Source organism: Bidens hawaiensis, unplaced genomic scaffold (assembly GCF_021521415.1).
Source record: "Bidens hawaiensis isolate Kalapana, Puna unplaced genomic scaffold, B.hawaiensis_p1.1 tig00016848_1, whole genome shotgun sequence".
Classification (NCBI taxonomy): domain Eukaryota; kingdom Viridiplantae; phylum Streptophyta; class Magnoliopsida; order Asterales; family Asteraceae; genus Bidens; species Bidens hawaiensis.
In genome coordinates this window covers 84,453-103,376 of record NW_027492555.1, presented here as the reverse complement: position 1 = coordinate 103,376, position 18,924 = coordinate 84,453, and the positions used below count along the sequence as shown (strand labels likewise).

General features: G+C 36.0%; 1 protein-coding gene across 1 annotated transcript; it reads right to left on the bottom strand.

The window, feature by feature from the left end:
• Nucleotides 1–3,353: 3,353 nt before the first annotated feature.
• Nucleotides 3,354–18,924, bottom strand: LOC143552341 (G-patch domain-containing protein 1-like). Its single transcript, XM_077042594.1, has 12 exons — nt 18,748–18,924; nt 18,545–18,629; nt 16,448–16,524; nt 16,311–16,338; nt 16,123–16,207; nt 15,965–16,031; nt 14,568–14,664; nt 14,318–14,490; nt 13,394–13,615; nt 13,266–13,309; nt 4,630–4,699; nt 3,354–3,680 (listed from the first exon to the last, which is right to left on the bottom strand). Exons 1-12 carry the CDS (start codon nt 18,817–18,819, stop codon nt 3,621–3,623), a joined length of 1,080 nt encoding a protein of 359 aa, XP_076898709.1. The 5' UTR covers nt 18,820–18,924; the 3' UTR covers nt 3,354–3,620.

Sequence of the window (18,924 nt, the reverse complement as noted above, 5' to 3'; positions counted from 1 at the left end):
CCGGACCCCGGGCAGATTACGGGTAACCTGGGGGTTAGATAGATGTTTCCCACGAGGGGTTAGACCCAGCAAAGATGGTTCTTCTGATAACCTGCAAAACAGACACCGTGAGCTTGTCACTGAGAAGGGGGGGTTCCTCCTTGTGACCACCCTCCGGCGTGAGAATCAGACTAGATTGCTCTTTAAATATAAATGTATATTAAGAGATTGCTAGAGCAGATATCAGGTATAATATGATGATAATATGATAAGATGAGATGGTCATACCATTTGTGGTATTTATAGCCGAAGGTAGGTTTCCAAGGAGATGTGGCCGGCTGAATAGTATTCCTGTTCAACCAACAGTGGCCTACGCACGTGCCCTGCTGGTAGTTGGTGGGTAGGCAGCGGCTGATAGTGACCAGGCCTGCTGTGTACCATTCCTTTTCCACCAACTGCCGGCTATGCACGTGGTATGGCAGTAGTTGGTGAGTAGGCAGCGGCTAATAGTGATACAGTAAAGGAGCATGCTGCTCGCCATACTGTTGTCAATAAGCTGTCGTATCTTTAGTCAGATCTTTTGCCCATACCTCGTCAGGTACAGTACAGAAGATCTTCCTGTATCGTACGGACTGGCTTATTTGGGCGGGAGTATTCCCTCTCCCGCCACTGTGCGGGATTGTTCCCGGCTTTGCTCATTCCTTCAGGTGACACTGAGTGATTGAGAGCTAAGTGCCTTGTGCGTGTAGCCTTGCTGCGCGGGTGGCCTTCCCTGATGGCTTGTATCCGAGGCTGCGGGAACAGGCGGAGTCCTTCACCATTGGGAGGCATTTCCTGCGGGAACAGCTTGCGTACTGCGCGTAAGGACGTCACGTCTCTGAGCATGGTTGGTCCTGCGGATCCAGTTGGTTTCTGCGCAGACGTCCCTCTTCAAGGTGAGTCTTGCGGGTCCAACTGGGCTCTGCTGGGACCTACCTCTTCATTTCTCATTCAACATAAAACACTTTTGAACTTTTACAAGTGGCACACATTAAAAATCTATTGATAATATTGCCATGTTGCTTTATAAAACCTCATAAAGTTGTGAATCATGGTTTAGTTAAATTACATGTTATATGATGTTATTCCATTGTTATGTTAATGCCATAGCTAGTCTCATACATAAATATAATACGTTATCTACTTAGAACCATATTATTTAATATTTATATATTTATAGAATTTGGAAGAGATATAATATAAGAAAATGGAAAAGAAATGGACCTAGTCAGAGACGGTGGTGATGAGAGTTTGAAAGACTAAGTTGTAGGCGTGAAGCCATGGACCATTAACCACTTGCAACCCTAATTTTCTAGTATGGGTGTTTTAAGTGGCCATACAACCGAAAAAATAAAAAAAAAAGTTGATTTTTTTGGATTTGGATGTGATATATACCATATGGAGTTTTTTTTTATGTTATTTTATTCTATTTCGAGAGACGCGGTGTTATAGAGGAGGCACGATAGATTTAGACGTCTATAAAGTTTCATTTTCTGGTAACATATACGTCACAAAGAACTTAGATGGTCTACATTGTATTAAACACACTTTGAATAATAATTTGTTTTTTATTTCATATTAGGAAAATATATAGCTATAAAATAAAATAAAAATAATGTTTTATTATTTATTAATTTTTATACTAACACTTAAACTAAACTTTATTAATTAATGCCTTCCACTTTCACTCTAATTAAGCCCTTAGATATGGGCATACATGAACAAACAACCACCCCCATCGCCGCCCGTCCAAATTTGACGCCACATGACCCTACGGGCGGCTAAGATGTAGGATGGTGTGGCTAGCCTTATAGACAAGCGATATCATAGTTTACAATAAAAGTGTTCCTCTTCAAGTGGTTAAGAGTTTTAGCTTCAAGAATATTATTTAAGATTTAGAGATAAATTTAAATATTGTGTAAATTGAGCACTATTAAAAAAAATTAACAAATACATATAATATATTTACTAGAATTGCAAGGACTAAGGTGTATCAGAAGAACATATTATGGTTTTGCATACAAGATTTCCAAGCTTACGCTCATACTTCTGGTTATTTTACTTAACCATGACTGTCACAGTTCAAAATAAAATATTTAACTGCAACCTTTACTTTTAATCCTTTGCATTAACTATCATACTCGACTTCATGTGATATTAGACGTGCACAAAAAAACCGGTTCCGGAACCTAACATGTGGAACCGAACCGGAACCGGTTCCAGTTCCAACCCGGTTGGAACAATACCCGGTTTGGGTATTTTTGTACCCGAAAATCGTACCCGGTTCTCCTATTTGTATGTCAGTACCAGTTCCAACCCGGTTCCTACCCGGTTCTTAATTGGAACCGGTTCGGTTCGTACCCGGAAAAACCGGTTCCGACGGGTTTTTTTTGAAGGGTCAAACAAAAGTCAAACTAGCCGTTGGAACCGGTTCCAACGGTAATATAGCCGTTGGAACCGGTTTTTTAGACACCAATTAGCCGTTGGAACCGGTTCCAACGGTAATGTCGAGTTGGACCCTGCTTTAAGAAACTTCGAGCAATATTTGCAACGTGCCAACTCATGTGAGTAGGTCATGAGACACAAATCGTAATGAACCCAAACATCGGGGCATCTTGTTGTTTCGATCACCATAACAACGTCATCATTGGTTGCCATTTGTTGTCGGTTTAAGGTTAATTGTGGTTTGGAGTGTGTTTTATAGTTTTGGAAGTGGTTTAACAAGTAAACAAACAAACCTTGCTATTTATAGTAAGAAAATAACCTATTTATAGTTAAAAAACCGGTTCCAACGGTCAAAAACGGCTATATAGCCGTTGGAACCGGTTCCTAACGGCTCTAATATTTAAATTTCAAAAAAAACCGGTGGAACCGGTTTTTACGTAAAAACCGGTTCCGGTTCCGGTTCATACCCTACCCGGTTCTTAAAAGTTCGCATATCTGGGCATCGGTTCGGGTCGGGAACCGAACCGGTTCTTGATTGGAACCGGTGCCATTTTACAACCCGGTGTGAAAAAACCGGTTTGGAACCGGTTCGGGTTTTCCATTTGAACCCGATTTGTGCACCTCTATGTGATATTAGTCCTATTATAGTTTGCTCTCAAATTTTCAAAAACTAAATTCAGTGTTCAAGTTTACTCGATCATAACACTTTTATTTCGCCTCTATAAAACACTTGTAAGTTTTCAACAAATACACTTATAGTTTCATTGTTTACTCGACCCTAATGCTTTTAACATCCAAATATCTTGTTACATTAATCACGTATTTAATACATATTTATATATGTTAATCATTTTACACTTTCAACTTTCACCTAAAGTCAAAATCACAATGTCAAGCAATGTATAAAGTCATAAAAATGCTTAAAATGTCATAAACATATTTATGAAAGCAGTAAACCATTGTTTTAATAACATAGCTTTTACAACCCTATATAACATCAATTATTTGTAAACTAGTTCAAAACTTTTAAACCTACAATAAATATGGAGACAAAATTGATCACAAGAAATATAACTACCGTTTAGGAATCCGAATTTGTAAACCGAGAAAACATACATTAGCAAAACTCTACACTCAGCTTTATCAAAAATATTCTCTCATTTTGACGAGAGACGGACTCTCTTTCCTTCGACAATAAACTTTGAACTACGCTCGAGCTGCAACGAGAGAATATTAGTGTCAGAACCACTTGATTTTCAACAAACTTTAACCTTTTCAATTTAATTTTAGGCCTTGTTTGTTTTTGCCTCTTTTCTCTGAATAGAGGAAAACGTCTGATTCGGTCAGACGTAATCAGACGTGGGGCTGTTTGTTTTTTTTCTGGCATTAAGAGGTTCAGCATCTTAATAGCATCTGAACCAGTAAGAGCTTTTAGTGGGTCTGAAAACCTCTTAACCCAAAAAAACATACGTTTGTCTTCGGCCTCCATTAACTTCTAACCCGGAGACTAGGCTCCATCTCCGACGACTAGAGGTTCGTCTCTAGCCTCCACCTCTTAATGATTCAGATTTCAGACATTTGAACCACCTCTTAGCATTCAGATGTGGTATTCAGATTCAGACTTAAATCTCTAAAAAAACAAACGGGGCCTTAGTTCATGTAACAGATAAAACATAACCCAAATCAACTCATTTCGGTAATAAACACTAGGGGTATGCAAAAAACCGAAAAAACCAATCCGGAACCGAAAAAACTGAACTAAAACAAAAACCGACGGTTTGGTTCTATATTTTATAAAATCCGAACTAACGGTTCGGTTTTGGTTTTGCATATAATAAAAACCGAACCGAACCCTAAATTTTTGTTATTTTATATTTTGTATTTTAAATTTTTGTTTAATAGTCTATTATTTTACAATTAACAAAATTATTTATACCTAAATAAATTATTTTTTGAAAACTTTCTTTTGACCTAAAATTTTCAAAATCAAATGGTAAAAACCGAAAAAAACCGAAACCGAACCGAACTGAAACCAAAATGAAAACCGAAAAATCAAAACCGAACGGTTTCAAATACTCCAAAAACCGAAGTTTTGGTTTTCGGTTCGGTTTTAACCAAAAACCGCACCGAACCGCACCACGCACACCCCTAATAAACACGTCATACCTTGTTTTTCAGAAATGCAAGAGCGCGCTTTTTCGAAGAGAAATAGGAAACAAATGAATGATGTTCAATTGTTGGAATACCATATGCCCGAGACACATAATTAGGTTAATGTGGCTAGTTGTGTTTGATCCAAGTCGGGTCATACCCAATAACGAGTTAGACACACACCAATTATGTATTTGTTAAGATAAGATCTATGAGACAAATACAGAACACGATACATTCAGAAAATCGGGTTTCTGAATACTTACTTGAAAGTGTTAAATAAATTAATTGGTTAATTTATTTATTCAAATAATTATTATTAGAATGATTATTTAACTATGTGTTCTTTTATAAAATGGTTTATAAAAGATGGGGTGTTTATATATTTTATAAAGTATAAAATAATTAAAAAAAAAAAAATTAAATAAATATATTTGGGGCCGGTTTTGGGTGGGCCCCACACCCCATGATTTTGGTCAATATCTTGTCATGGATTTGGTATGGGTTACTTGACCAAAAACACCTAACACCATGTCTTGATTTGATGGAATGATGATATAAAGATCAAGATCATAAAATACTTTCAAGTAACAAAAACCACACAACTCTTTCTTTTCTTTCTTCTTGTTTTCGGCCAAGACAAAAGGAAGAGGCTCGGGTCTCGGTTTTTGGTGTTCAAGCTCCCTAACATAGCTCGGTGTGTGTTGGAGGCTCGGGGTATATTCCGTTTGAGGATTTTCCTTTGAAAGTCTAGCATCAACATCATCATCTTCTTCAACCATCAACTACATCTCTTAAAGGTTTAAGAATGTAAGTTTTACAAGCTTTGATAGTTTAGTTTTTCCGTATTACTTGATCCTTGCCTCGGGTTTCTAACATATAGATTATTGGTAATCTTATGACATGAATAAACTAGGTTGTTCATGAACACATATCATATAAACTTGTAATATATATATATATATATATACATATGGATAGATATGTTTAGTTTGTAAATATCACGCTTCCGCCTTTATTGTGACTAGTTAAATGGTTAACTTAGTATAAATTATCCATAGAAACCCAACAAATGGCATCAAGAGCCGGGATACGGGAAACTAAGCTTCGGGTTTTCGGTTTTATATTTTTCCCCTTGAAAGATTTTATACAAAAATAAACATGCATAATTTTTTTTGTATTTAATCTTGTTATTATTTTTGGCTTTGTTCAATTAAATAAAAAAAAAATATATATATATAAAACCGAGTTCATGGGCCGAAGCCCAATTCGGATGTGATTGGGCCGAAGCCCACTTCATTAGGTTAATGGGTTAACCGAGAAGAAAAATAAAGGAGGGAAGAAAGTTAAATGGGCCGAAGCCCATTTTGGTTAAATGGGCCGAAGCCCATTAGACTTTTCATTGGGCCGAAGCCCATGTGTTTTGCACATGTGGGCCGAAGCCCATAATCAAGTTATTGGGTCAAGCCCAAATGGGTTGGGCTAGGCCCGATAAGGTCAAGGGGTTTTGGAACGGGTTCCTAAGACATAACGGGTTATGTTTGTTAAAACTAGACCGAGCTGTAGACCAAATGGATGTTTGTTGTGATTGCTATTAATTATTCAAAGTTTCGGTTTGTAATAATTAATTAGGGGCAATTTTGTAATTATTTATTCATATGGGTATGTAATAAATAGTTTATTTGTAATATCTTTATTTTATAGAAAAAAATGTATTAGGACATTTGTTATGTAAATTTAAAGAAGATTGCAAAATTAGAAGTTTGGGCCTTATTGGGCCGGGTATGGTGATAATGGGTCTCACAAGCCCATTAAAGGGATTCAAGCCCAAATGGACCTAAGCCCACCTAATGAGCCCAAATGGAAGCTTATGGAAGCTTAGGCCCAAGTTCAAGCCCAATGGATCACAACGGGGTTGAAGAAGATGCTCGAAGCATTTGGATGCGGGATCGAGTGGGAGCTACAACATCCATGTGTCATGTGTCCCTTAGGATTGGACCTAAGACACACACTTGTTTCGGCTAACAAGTGTGGTCTAACTTAGTGGCTCGTGTCTAGTATAATTGTGTATGCTTGTTAATTGATTGTTTGAATATGTGGTTGCTAGATATTATGATATCAACTTCGTCACATAGAATTAATTAACAAAGCATAAAACGGGTTCTAATAATTATCGGTAATTACTTGACACATAGTTTAATAAAATGGATTTATTAACTAGCCGTCTCACGCCCATAATAAAATGGTTTTATTATAAATTAGAATTTTGAAAATGGTTTCAAAATAATCATGTTACTAAATGCATGTTAGAACATGATTTAAAGTTTTATAACTAGAATTATTAAAACTAAAAATCCCTTTTAAAATTAAGAATAACAAGTTAAACACCATCCTTTTGTATTAACGCTTAACATATTAGTAAGCTCTTAGTGGGAAAAAGGTCACCTAACCGCGTAGAGTAAATTAATATGTTGAGGTAATATTGGCATATAAATGGGAAAAAGGTCACCTAACCGTTTGTATGTTAATATTACAAGTTGATACAAGTAGGACGACTTAAATTAGAACCATGTGAAGAGGGTCACCCAAGCATGGGGTCTAATAGGTGTTGATGGGATAAACATGCCGATACGAAATATGATTTCGAACCGGTCCCATAAACTCTAGAAGTTGCAAAAGGGTTTGCAATTGTTATGAATAACTACCTTGATAAACCGACAATGGGAAAAAGGTCTCCTAACCGGAGTCGTGTTTATCGTTGGATTCTAGATTTTAATTATTAATTATATTTGGTATATATAAAAGGGTATTAATAATTAAAATATGTAAAACACTAAAATGAACTTAATTAAAATTCTGCAGATGGCCGCACACGTCGACGACAACATAATCCCTAACGTCCAAAACGTATCTCTCCGATCTATTCTCGCTAAAGACCGTCTTAACCACAATAACTTTTCGGATTGGTTCCGAAATTTAAGGATTGTTCTAAAACAAGAAAAATTATATCATGTTTTGGAAACACCTATCCCCAATGAACCGGAAGAGGGAAGTGAGGTTGAATATATGAATTGGGTCTAACACACGGAAGATTCCATTCAAGTGTCATGCCTCATGTTGGCGACTATGGTTCCCGAAATCCAAAAGGATTTCGAAAACCATAATGCGTACGACATGATTACTCAACTTAAGGAAATGTTCCTTAAGCAATCGAGGGTTGAAATGTTCGAAACGGTTCGAGCCTTGCATGCATGTAGAATGGATGATAATCAACCAGTTTCAACTTATGTACTTAAGATGAAAAGTTACATTGATCGCCTCGCCAAGCTCAATTGTCCCATCTCAAAAGAGTTAGCAACGGATTTGATCCTTAACTCTTTGTCGAAAAAGTTCGACACTTTCGTGTTAAATTATAACATGAACGGGTGGGACAAAAACATTGGAGAACTTCACTCAATGCTTAAAACAGCCGAGGCGAGCATGGGTAAAAGGGTTTTACCCGTGTTTGCGATCAATGAAGGTAGATCCAAGAATCGATCTCAACCCAATCCTAAGGCTAAGGTAGCAAAAAGAAAGGGTCCTCCTATGCATCTTAAAGGTAAGGGCAAATCACCGGTTATGGCAAAGAAACAAAAGGTTGTGGAACCGAGGGGTCATAAGGATGATCCTTGTTTTGGTTGTGGTGAGACCGGACATTGGAAACGCAATTGCCCGGTCTACCTAAAGGAGCTAAGAGACAAGAGGAATGCGGGGCATGCCTCGGGTAATGTCTTTATGATTAATATTGAGCTAAATCTTATTTCTTCTAACACATGGGTATTGGATACCGGATGTGGAACTCATATTTGCAATTGGTTGCAGGGGTTCAAAAGGAATGAAGACTTAAAGAAGGGCGAAGTGAGTCTTTTCATGGGCAACGGTGCAAGGGTGCACGTGGTCGCTAGAGGAGACTTCACTTTATCGCTTCCAAGTGGTTTGGAAGTTGTTTTGAGAAATGTTTTGTATGCTCCTAGTTTGACTAGGAACATTATTTCTGTGCACCTTCTTAGACAATGTAACTTTGACTTTAAATTTGTAAAATCAGAAATGCATGTATCATCTAATGGTATCTTTTATTTTAAAGCTGTACCAAACAACGGTATTTATGAATTGGTTCATGACAATACCTTAAATAGCTCATTATATCAAACTTCCACTAAAAGACTCAAAAAGGATTTGAGTGATTCCTACATTTGGCATTGTCGTCTTGGACACATAAACAAGAATCGTGTAAATACTCTCCAAAAGAATGGTCTTTTGAAAACAAATGAGTTAGGTTCGTTTGATGAGTGTGAATCTTGTATTCAAGGCAAGATGACCAAAGAACCTTTTAAAGGTACAAATGAAAGGGCTAAGGACTTGTTAGGTATCATACATACGGATGTATGCGGACCTCTCAAGCCCACTAGTAGGAATAGTGAAAGGTACTTCATTACCTTTACTGACGATTTTAGTCGATATGGGTATGTGTATCTAATGAAACACAAACATGAAGCCTTTGAAATGTTCAAGGAATTTCAAAATGAAGTACAAAATCAGCTCGACCGAACAATCAAGGTACTCCGCTCCGATAGAGGAGGCGAATACCTAAGTGATGCTTTTCAAAGTCATCTTAGAGATTGTGGAATTATTTCACAGCTCACTCCTCCTGGTACTCCTCAACATAACGGAGTATCCGAGAGGAGGAATCGAACACTGTTGGACATGGTTCGATCAATGATGGCACGAAGCTCACTACCACCATCATTTTGGGGATATGCGCTACTTACAGCGGCTCACATTTTGAATATGGCCCCGACCAAAAAGGTGGATCGAATACCCTATGAAGTGTGGCATGGAAAGGTTCCATCCTTTTCATATTTAATGGTATGGGGATGCATAGTTTATGTTAAACGTGACACCCCAAATAAGCTTGAGGCTCGATCCATCAGGTGTATCTTCATAGGATACCCAAAGGATGATATAGGATATATATTCTATGATCCTGGTGAACAAAAGGTGTTTGTTTCACGCAAAGGATACTTCTTAGAAACTAAGTTCCTTATGGAAGGACCTAGTGAAAAGAGAGTGGAACTTGAAGAGGTTCAAGAATCACTGGATGATACACAGTGGGTCGATACTAGTTTTCAACACGAGGATGTTGAAAGTGATCAAATGGTTGATCATACACACGTTGCTCGCAGATCTAGTAGGATTAGTCAACCTCCCGAGAGATATGGATTTCTCGTGGATGATTGCTACTTGGTCGATTCGGATGAACCGATCTCCTACAAAGATGCTATGTCACAACCTGATTGTGACAAGTGGCTTGAAGCCATGAGCGCCGAGATGCAATCCATGCACGATAACCAAGTTTGGGAATTGGTTGATCGTCCACTTAACTCCAAACTGGTTGGATGTAAGTGGGTCTTCAAGAAGAAGACCGATATGCATGGAAATTTAGATACTTACAAAGCACGACTTGTAGCAAAAGGTTTCACGCAAACTCAAGGGATTGATTATGATGAAACCTTCTCGCCGGTCGCGATGCTTAAGTCGATCAGGATATTATTTGCCATTGCAGCTCATTTTGATTATGAGATATGGCAGATGGATGTCAAGACCCCTTTTCTTAATGGATATCTTGAGGAAGATGTCCATATGGTTCAGCCTGAAGGTTTTGTCGATCCATCTAATCCTGACAAAGTATGTAAGTTAAGGAAATCAATCTACGGGTTGAAACAAGCATCACGGATGTGGAATCATCGTTTCAATGAAGAAATCAAAGCGTTTGGTTTCGTCCAAAACGGTGATGAGGCGTGTGTGTATAAATGGGCTAGTGGGAGTATAGTCATGTTCCTTATTTTGTATGTCGATGATATACTTTTATTTGGAAATGATATACCAAGTATGGAAAGCGTTAAAGCGTGGTTAAGTAGTCGTTTCTCAATTAAGGATCTTGGAGAAGCGACATATATCTTGGGAATAAAGGTCTATAGGGATAGACAAAGGAAATTGATCGGACTCAATCAAAGTGCATACATTGATAAAATCCTGAAAAGGTTCAGGATGGAAAACTCTAAGAAAGGTTTGGTACCTATTCCTAGAGGAACCGTGTTAAGCTCATCCCAAAGTCCTAGCTCTAAGGAAGAGCAGGATAGGATGAAGCATGTTCCTTATGCTTCGGCAATAGGATCTATTATGTATGCAATGATGTGCACTAGACCGGACGTCTCGTATGCTTTAAGCATAACGAGTAGATACCAGCACAACCCAGGTGACAGTCATTGGATGGCTGTCAAGAATATATTAAAATACCTTAGAAGGACTAAGGATATGTTTTTAATATATGGGTCTGGTGAGGAGGAACTCGTCGTAAAGGGTTACGTGGATGCGAGTTTCCAAACTGACCGAGATGATTCTCGGTCACAGTCGGGATATGTCTTCATTTTGAATGGAGGCGCTGTCTCTTGGAAGAGTTCGAAGCAGGATGTTGTCGCGTTATCCACTACAGAATCTGAGTACATCGCCGCTTCAATGGCAGCCCAAGAGGCTGCATGGATGAAAAAGTTCATCATGGATCTAGGGATTATCTCTACCATTCAGGAGCCCCTAGAGATATTCTGTGACAATGAGGGTGCTATTGCACAGATCAAGGAGCCTCGTGCTCATCAGAAAACGAGGCACATTGAGCGCAGATTCAACTACATAAGGGATGAAGTTGAAAAGGGAAAGATATGTATTCATAAAGTTCATACCGATCGAAATATTGCGGACCCACTCACGAAGCTCCTCGATAGGCCAAAGCATGAGGGTCATGTTTGTGCATTAGGACTTCGGTATTCTAGTGAGTGGATTTAATCTGTATTTAGTGTTTGTATAAGAACGAATGTAATGGGTATCTCATGAAAAATTAATTATGTTTTAATTATTCAATGAGTTATGTTCTATATTTGCATGTTTAATCCATGAATGACTTATGTTGTTCTAAACGTCCGTAGTCGATCATACTTGTGGGAACAAGTATGAAGGTAAGACTATTATGAACCCGGATTGGTTGACATTCATGTGATGAATATAGGGCATAGGTTTGCCACCAAGGTTCATAGATATTTGTGGGATACAAATATTGGACATGATCCGCTCTCAAGGATCACTGCATGGAGTTAGTGCAACTGATCATAAGTAATCCTTGAGTAAAGGCGAGTATCATTGTGTCCTTTGACCTGAGATGCATATCGGATCTGGTTTTTCATCAAGTCTGATATCTTGACTCTCTTCTTTGTTATTTCAGTAAAACGATGACGTGTAAGAAAGAGCTCAGATATCATATGAGATGTCAACGAGGATGTATGCAGTCAAGATGGAATTTGTTCCTCTTATGTGTTGAGAGTTTAGATGTCTAAGGCCTGTTAAGTTAAATCATTGAGAGAATGATCACTCTGTGTCTCTTCGATTTGACAGGACATCTAGTAACAAAGGGATATAATGATAAGACTTACCTATATCATATCAAGTATGGACTTGAAGGGGATGATGTTATTGAATGGCACTTAGTCAAACACACTAGGGGTGGTGACCTGTTGTTAGGCGGTATTCACCATTAGCATTAACTTCTTATGAGTCACGTGCAAGTGGGAGATTGTTGGAATACCATATGCCCGAGACACATAATTAGGTTAATGTGGCTAGTTGTGTTTGATCCAAGTCGGGTCATACCCAATAACGAGTTAGACACACACCAATTATGTATTTGTTAAGATAAGATCTATGAGACAAATACAGAACACGATACATTCAGAAAATCGGGTTTCTGAATACTTACTTGAAAGTGTTAAATAAATTAATTGGTTAATTTATTTATTCAAATAATTATTATTAGAATGATTATTTAACTATGTGTTCTTTTATAAAATGGTTTATAAAAGATGGGGTGTTTATATATTTTATAAAGTATAAAATAATTAAAAAAAAAAAATTAAATAAATATATTTGGGGCCGGTTTTGGGTGGGCCCCACACCCCATGATTTTGGTCAATATCTTGTCATGGATTTGGTATGGGTTACTTGACCAAAAACACCTAACACCATGTCTTGATTTGATGGAATGATGATATAAAGATCAAGATCATAAAATACTTTCAAGTAACAAAAACCACACAACTCTTTCTTTTCTTTCTTCTTGTTTTCGGCCAAGACAAAAGGAAGAGGCTCGGGTCTCGGTTTTTGGTGTTCAAGCTCCCTAACATAGCTCGGTGTGTGTTGGAGGCTCGGGGTATATTCCGTTTGAGGATTTTCCTTTGAAAGTCTAGCATCAACATCATCATCTTCTTCAACCATCAACTACATCTCTTAAAGGTTTAAGAATGTAAGTTTTACAAGCTTTGATAGTTTAGTTTTTCCGTATTACTTGATCCTTGCCTCGGGTTTCTAACATATAGATTATTGGTAATCTTATGACATGAATAAACTAGGTTGTTCATGAACACATATCATATAAACTTGTAATATATATATATATATATACATATGGATAGATATGTTTAGTTTGTAAATATCACGCTTCCGCCTTTATTGTGACTAGTTAAATGGTTAACTTAGTATAAATTATCCATAGAAACCCAACATCAATAACAAGAGTTACAAGTTGTTTAAGCTTCAATGACTTCTCGGGTTTCTACAATATTAAACCAAACCGATTAGCACAAAACAATGTATCATTAAGCTTGTAGAAAGACCCAACATTCATAATATAACTTACTTGGCTAAGAAGCTTTCTGCACAGCTTCTTTAGCTTCACCTTAGCTTCATTGTTTTTTTCTGAATCCGATATATTATTTGCAGGTTCGGGCTCGGATTCGGATTCCTCCGTCTCAGTCTCACTATCGTTAAATGACGTTTTTTTACCTTGAAAATGGACCCCGGCTACTTTTCTTGGACGGTCCTTTATACCGAGTCCTTGTTTACCAGAAGTTGCTTTATCCTGCAAAATATATAAATGAAGTAATAAATTAAAGAGGCAACTCTATAGAATAGTAACCAAGTTTTGAAACTGTTCCAATCAGGTCACTCATAAAATCTTTTGTTCCAATTAGGTCACTAAAGTTTTCTTTTTGCTCTAATCCTAGATATTTTACCTGGATAGCAAGTCATGTAGGTTTTTTTTTCAAATGGTTTGGCATTGCAAAACATTTTTAAAAAATTGAGAAAAATAAATTTTAAATTGTGAAAAATTGCAAAAAATAATAATAAAATTGAAAAAAAAAACCTTCAATTTTTTTATTTTTTTTGCAATTTTTCAGTTTTTTTTAATTTTTAGCGAAAAATTGCAAAAAATAATAATAATCTGGAAAACTGCAACAAAAAAACTGGAAAATTTTTTAAAAAAATTATTATTATTTTTTTCACAATTAATTTTTTTTTCTCAATTTTTACTAATTTTTTCACTTTTAAAAAAATATTTTGCAATGTTAAACTATTTAAAAATAAAAAACACCTACAAAACCTACTATCCAGGTAAAATATATAGGATTAGAACAAAGAAGAAACTTTAGTGACCTAATTGGAACAAAAGATTTTATGAGTGACCTGATTGGAACAATTTCAGAACATGGTTACTATTTTATAGAGTAATCCCTAAAACCGAGTTGTGTGAAATTAGAAAGGTATGTGAAAATATACATACTTGAACAAGTTTGTAAAGGTTTTCTTGATCATCTTCATGAAATGCGGTCCTCTTATTCGAGCTTTGATTTGTAACAGACTTCTTTCGCTTGGATTGGGCTCCAAGTAATCCACCGGATACAAATCCAAATTTGTGACCCCACCACTCCGCAGATATTTCTTTTTCATCTTCAACTGTTGGTGGAGAGAAATTATTCATAGCTCAAAAGCATACGAGTAAAACTGCGTTAAATGCATAACGTGAAATTTACCTTCTGATTCAGTATTATCGGATGCTTTTGAATCTAAGTCTTCGTGGCAACTCACAGGCTTCGGATCGGACTCAGGACTAACATCTACTTTTTTGACCTGTAGAATATCATACAAATAATCATGATTGGAAAGTTAATTGTGTCGCATCTAATATTAGACGAAACGCATAAAAATAGTATGAACAAGATAATGAACAAGTTTTATAAGTTTTATAAACTTGGACGAAATCAAAGAGAAAAAGAGTTGGTATATAATTATAATTACTACAATTTAACTCATTCTTTAAAGCGAAAAAATTGAAGAAAAGAGAAAATAAAACAGAACCGGAAAAGTAAATGCATGATTGATGATACAAAAGAAAGCACAAATAAGTTGTTCAATTCGTTGGTTTAAAGAATGAAGTCTACCAAGTATAAACTATGTCGGGGTCACAAAATGACGTCCTGTCCTTCGGAGTCCACTTTCAGAACCGTAAGTCGAATACTAGTTTCTTTTACAATTAATCTTACTTCTAAGTTCAATTCAGCACAAAGAAAGGCTTAAAACATAAGGTGTTCCACAAGAGGTTGAAGATCTTGAGGCTATATATAGTTAAGACTCGATGTTTCTTCATAAACTTGAAAGTATCTAACATCACATCCACTATTAGTGCTAACATAACATCACTTTAATATTTATTGCAGAATTTGCCAGCTTTATAAATCTTTATATTGATCGTAATGAATGAAAGCAAGAGTTAAAAAACTTACTATGCATTAACAAGGAATTTTATCTTCTTTAATGCAGACTATGTAATAACGATTTCACAAGTTCTAAAGTTTTACTATTAGTGTTAGCTACGGTCTCACTTGCGTCTTCATTGTAGGACATAAAGAATTGAAGACTTCAAGATTTCACAATGATTAGAAGATTTAATGATGTCAAAAGTTATATAGTTCCATTTCTCAATGATACTTTGACGTGTGCTTTGTTATAAACTTGTTTTCTATTATGTTGTGTATTTGCATCTTCCGAAAAACGAGTAAACTGAGTTTTTAAATTAATAATACAGATTTTTAAGATAAGCAATTACGCGTTCATTATACTAAAGCAATCCAACCGAACATACCGGATTTGGTCATTAAAGTTTTGAATCCTAATTTGGCAATTGCCATTTTTTTCGATTTAAAAAGCAGTCAATAGTCAAAACCATGTTACAAGTTTGTCCAAGACTTTTTCGATCCAAACCAACCATGGACATTCCTTTTCTTAAATCCCGTATCGTGACCTCGCTCTAATAATGTTCTATATCAATGCTTACATCCCTAACTCATAACTTAGCAAATGTAGACAACTAGATATCAAATTTATAAAGCATTATTGCATAAACATAAATAAGAGCACACGGGAAACATACAAGAATTCCTTCAAGATCCTTAGCAGAATATGCGTTGACAAGTTTTCCTCTCTCCCTTCGCTTGTATCTGGTAATAAATGAATAGAAAACCATGTATTAATAATACTTAAAAACATAATAATAAAAAATTAAACTCAAATCTGTGCAAGAAGACAGACCTTCCTCGGGGCCGTGTAGCCTTGATAGTTGTTTCATTACTGTCCTTTGGCGGATTTGCTTCTTTGTCATCGTCCTCTCCAATAACTTTAAGATGTAAAGACACGAAAAAAAAGGCAAGAATCATGAATTAAAAAACCCCACATCACCATTTTGTGTATAAACTACAGATCAGTTATGTTAAGCATACCGTTGTCATCTTTTATTTCTGTTGCTTGCTGTCAAATTATACAAAAAAAATAAAATTAATGATAACCATGAAAAAAAAACGAGATAAGCTGATTTTATGCTGGAAGATTAAAAAAAGAAAAAAGAAAAAGAAATTACCACTTTCAATTTTTTTAGGATATTATCAAATTTTGTAGTGTCAAATGCCCACTGGTTCGGCTTCTCTACACCAACACCTGTTTTGCATCAAGTTAAATTATAAACATATAGACAAGAACCTTAAGACAAATAGTTGTATCCCTATATGTTTCCTTTAATCTTGATAAAACAGAATAACTAAGAACTTCAGCTCCATATACTCTGTTAGATCAAAATCTATTGCACATTCAAGACTGTGAAGTAAATCACACAAAAAACCATAGTTATTAAAAACTCCCGCTTCTTGCACCTAGGCCCATTTTCCAAGCGAGGCTCAATAAATGCGCTTCTAGTTCCTAGGTGAGCGCTTCGGCATTGTCTATGCCAAGAACATGAGAACATAAAAGCCGAGTAAAAGAAACGCTAGGGGTGCTATTGAAACTTAGATCTAGGAGATGTCAAAGGCATTATATTGATACATTTTGTTACTAATCTTGACTATTTTAGAACTTTTGGTACTAATTAGATGATATTAAATGTTATACAATAACTTTTGTTTATTTTATTTAAAGAATAATATTCTTTTTCATATACATAATATATTTTTAACTTTTTATTTGAGTGCGCTTATTTTTCCTTAGGCCCTCACTTTTTTTGCGCCTAGGCCCCAGACGAGGCCTATGTGCCTTGAGTGCGCCTAACGCATTTGATAACTATGACAAAAACACATGCTAAAACAGGATTCTGTAATGTTTTTGTAAAGCTAGCGTCTAAGGAAGAACATCATTTGTCACTTAGATTCTGTTGAATTAAGTTCAACCATCATTTGTGAAAAAATTGATGAACAATGTGGTTGATTAGTGGAGAATAGACGGTTATATGGGCATGGGGTTGATTGAACACGATATAGAAATTCAGAGAGTTGTGATACATCAGAAGGTGAAAATCTCTGATTAAGACGAATATAGCCTAAGCAGTTAATGCAGAAAAAGATCAGATATCAGTCAAGGACTGATATTTGAGATATCGGTTATCGCGGTGGGATATCGGTAATTTTAATATCATGCAGAATTTATATATACAGCAATTTAACACTTAACAATTCAGTATACTCTCCTAATATCAACAATAGACAATTAAGACTTAAAACACTGATATCGGTAAAATCGGTGAAATATCGGTAACAATATTCTGATCGATATTTCACATGAGGACCGATAACCGATATCCCACCGATATTGACTGCATAGAATAAAGCCAAGCATGTTAACCAAATCACTCGATTAATACTTTGATGAGTTTGATGATAAATTCGCTTTTTAATTGTTTTGGGACTGTTGTCAATCCAAAAGAATAAAGTGTGTACTATATTTAAGTTGCTGGTGTGTGATTCATGAAGCAGAATACTCTACACACATATATATGCATAGTCGGTAGCGTTACTATATATTAGGGGAACCATTTCACTCATGATCATCTTTTTAGCACTTAGTGTGAGTATATGTTAACAAATAAGTGTGACTTTGGTAAGTCATTCATGGACTCACCGGATTTAAGATAACGTATGTTTTGAGCATGTATTTCAGAGAATTTGCAGATGGAGATCCCCATTTGGATTCAAATATTTCGCTTTCTAAGTCAAATTTAATTTGGTGATGTTTGAAAAAAGTACCTATTTCAGTACAATGTTTAATATTCTTACAAAAAATAAAAAAACACGAGAATTTAGCATGGCCCGGTCTAATCTAACCTACGTCTACTAGCTGCAAGTAGTCCATTAGCGGATCTTAACGCGGACCAAGGTGAGCTTTTTCATTCAGCAATATAATTTTTCTGGAAAAAAAATATATACATATTGTGTCCGACCCATCCAAATTATTGTTTAAAATCCTCTGGCCCACGCATATTATGTGTTCAGCCGTTCAGGATCCGCTAACTAGAGAGATTTAAGAATACTTTAAGAAAAGTTTATAATTTGGTACAAAATGTTTGATGTTGTTACAAAAATGAAGTAAATCATTTAAATTTCAAAGGCAGCATACTTGCATAAAGCAATGTATCAGTTATTTACTAAATGTAATGAAATTAATAATTTTAAAAAAATGAATTAGCTATTACCGAGAGTGTCTTGTTTATTGGTAACCCTAACGTAGCCTTTGATCCCTTGTTTGTCTTTGCCAAGACCTTCACCTTCTTCCCATCCCTACAATTATTATTATTATTAATCAATCAACTGAATTTTTTAAATACAAAGGTTGTAAATGTGTGATGTTTGTGGGGGAAAATAATAATAATAATAATATGAAAACAAACTGACTAACCATTTGTTTCATGAGGCGAAAGGCAGCGGAGTTTTTGGGCACGCCCACAAACCGTACGGGACCGCCTTCCATCTTTCAACCTACCGGAATTTGATTGATTCCGGTCGGTGAACACAAGGGGGGTTTAGCAGTCGGCGGTTGGAAATTATATTATATTATACGTGGTGGTAGTACTAC

Coding starts and splice junctions, on each gene's coding strand:
- LOC143552341 (XM_077042594.1), bottom strand. CDS start 18,819: ATGGAAGGCGGTCCCGTACGGTTTGTGGGCGTGCCCAAAAACTCCGCT. Junction 16,208..16,310: donor AGAAATAAAAGATGACAACG/GTATGCTTAACA, acceptor TACATCTTAAAG/TTATTGGAGAGGACGATGAC. Junction 13,310..13,393: donor GCAGAAAGCTTCTTAGCCAA/GTAAGTTATATT, acceptor TTAATATTGTAG/AAACCCGAGAAGTCATTGAA.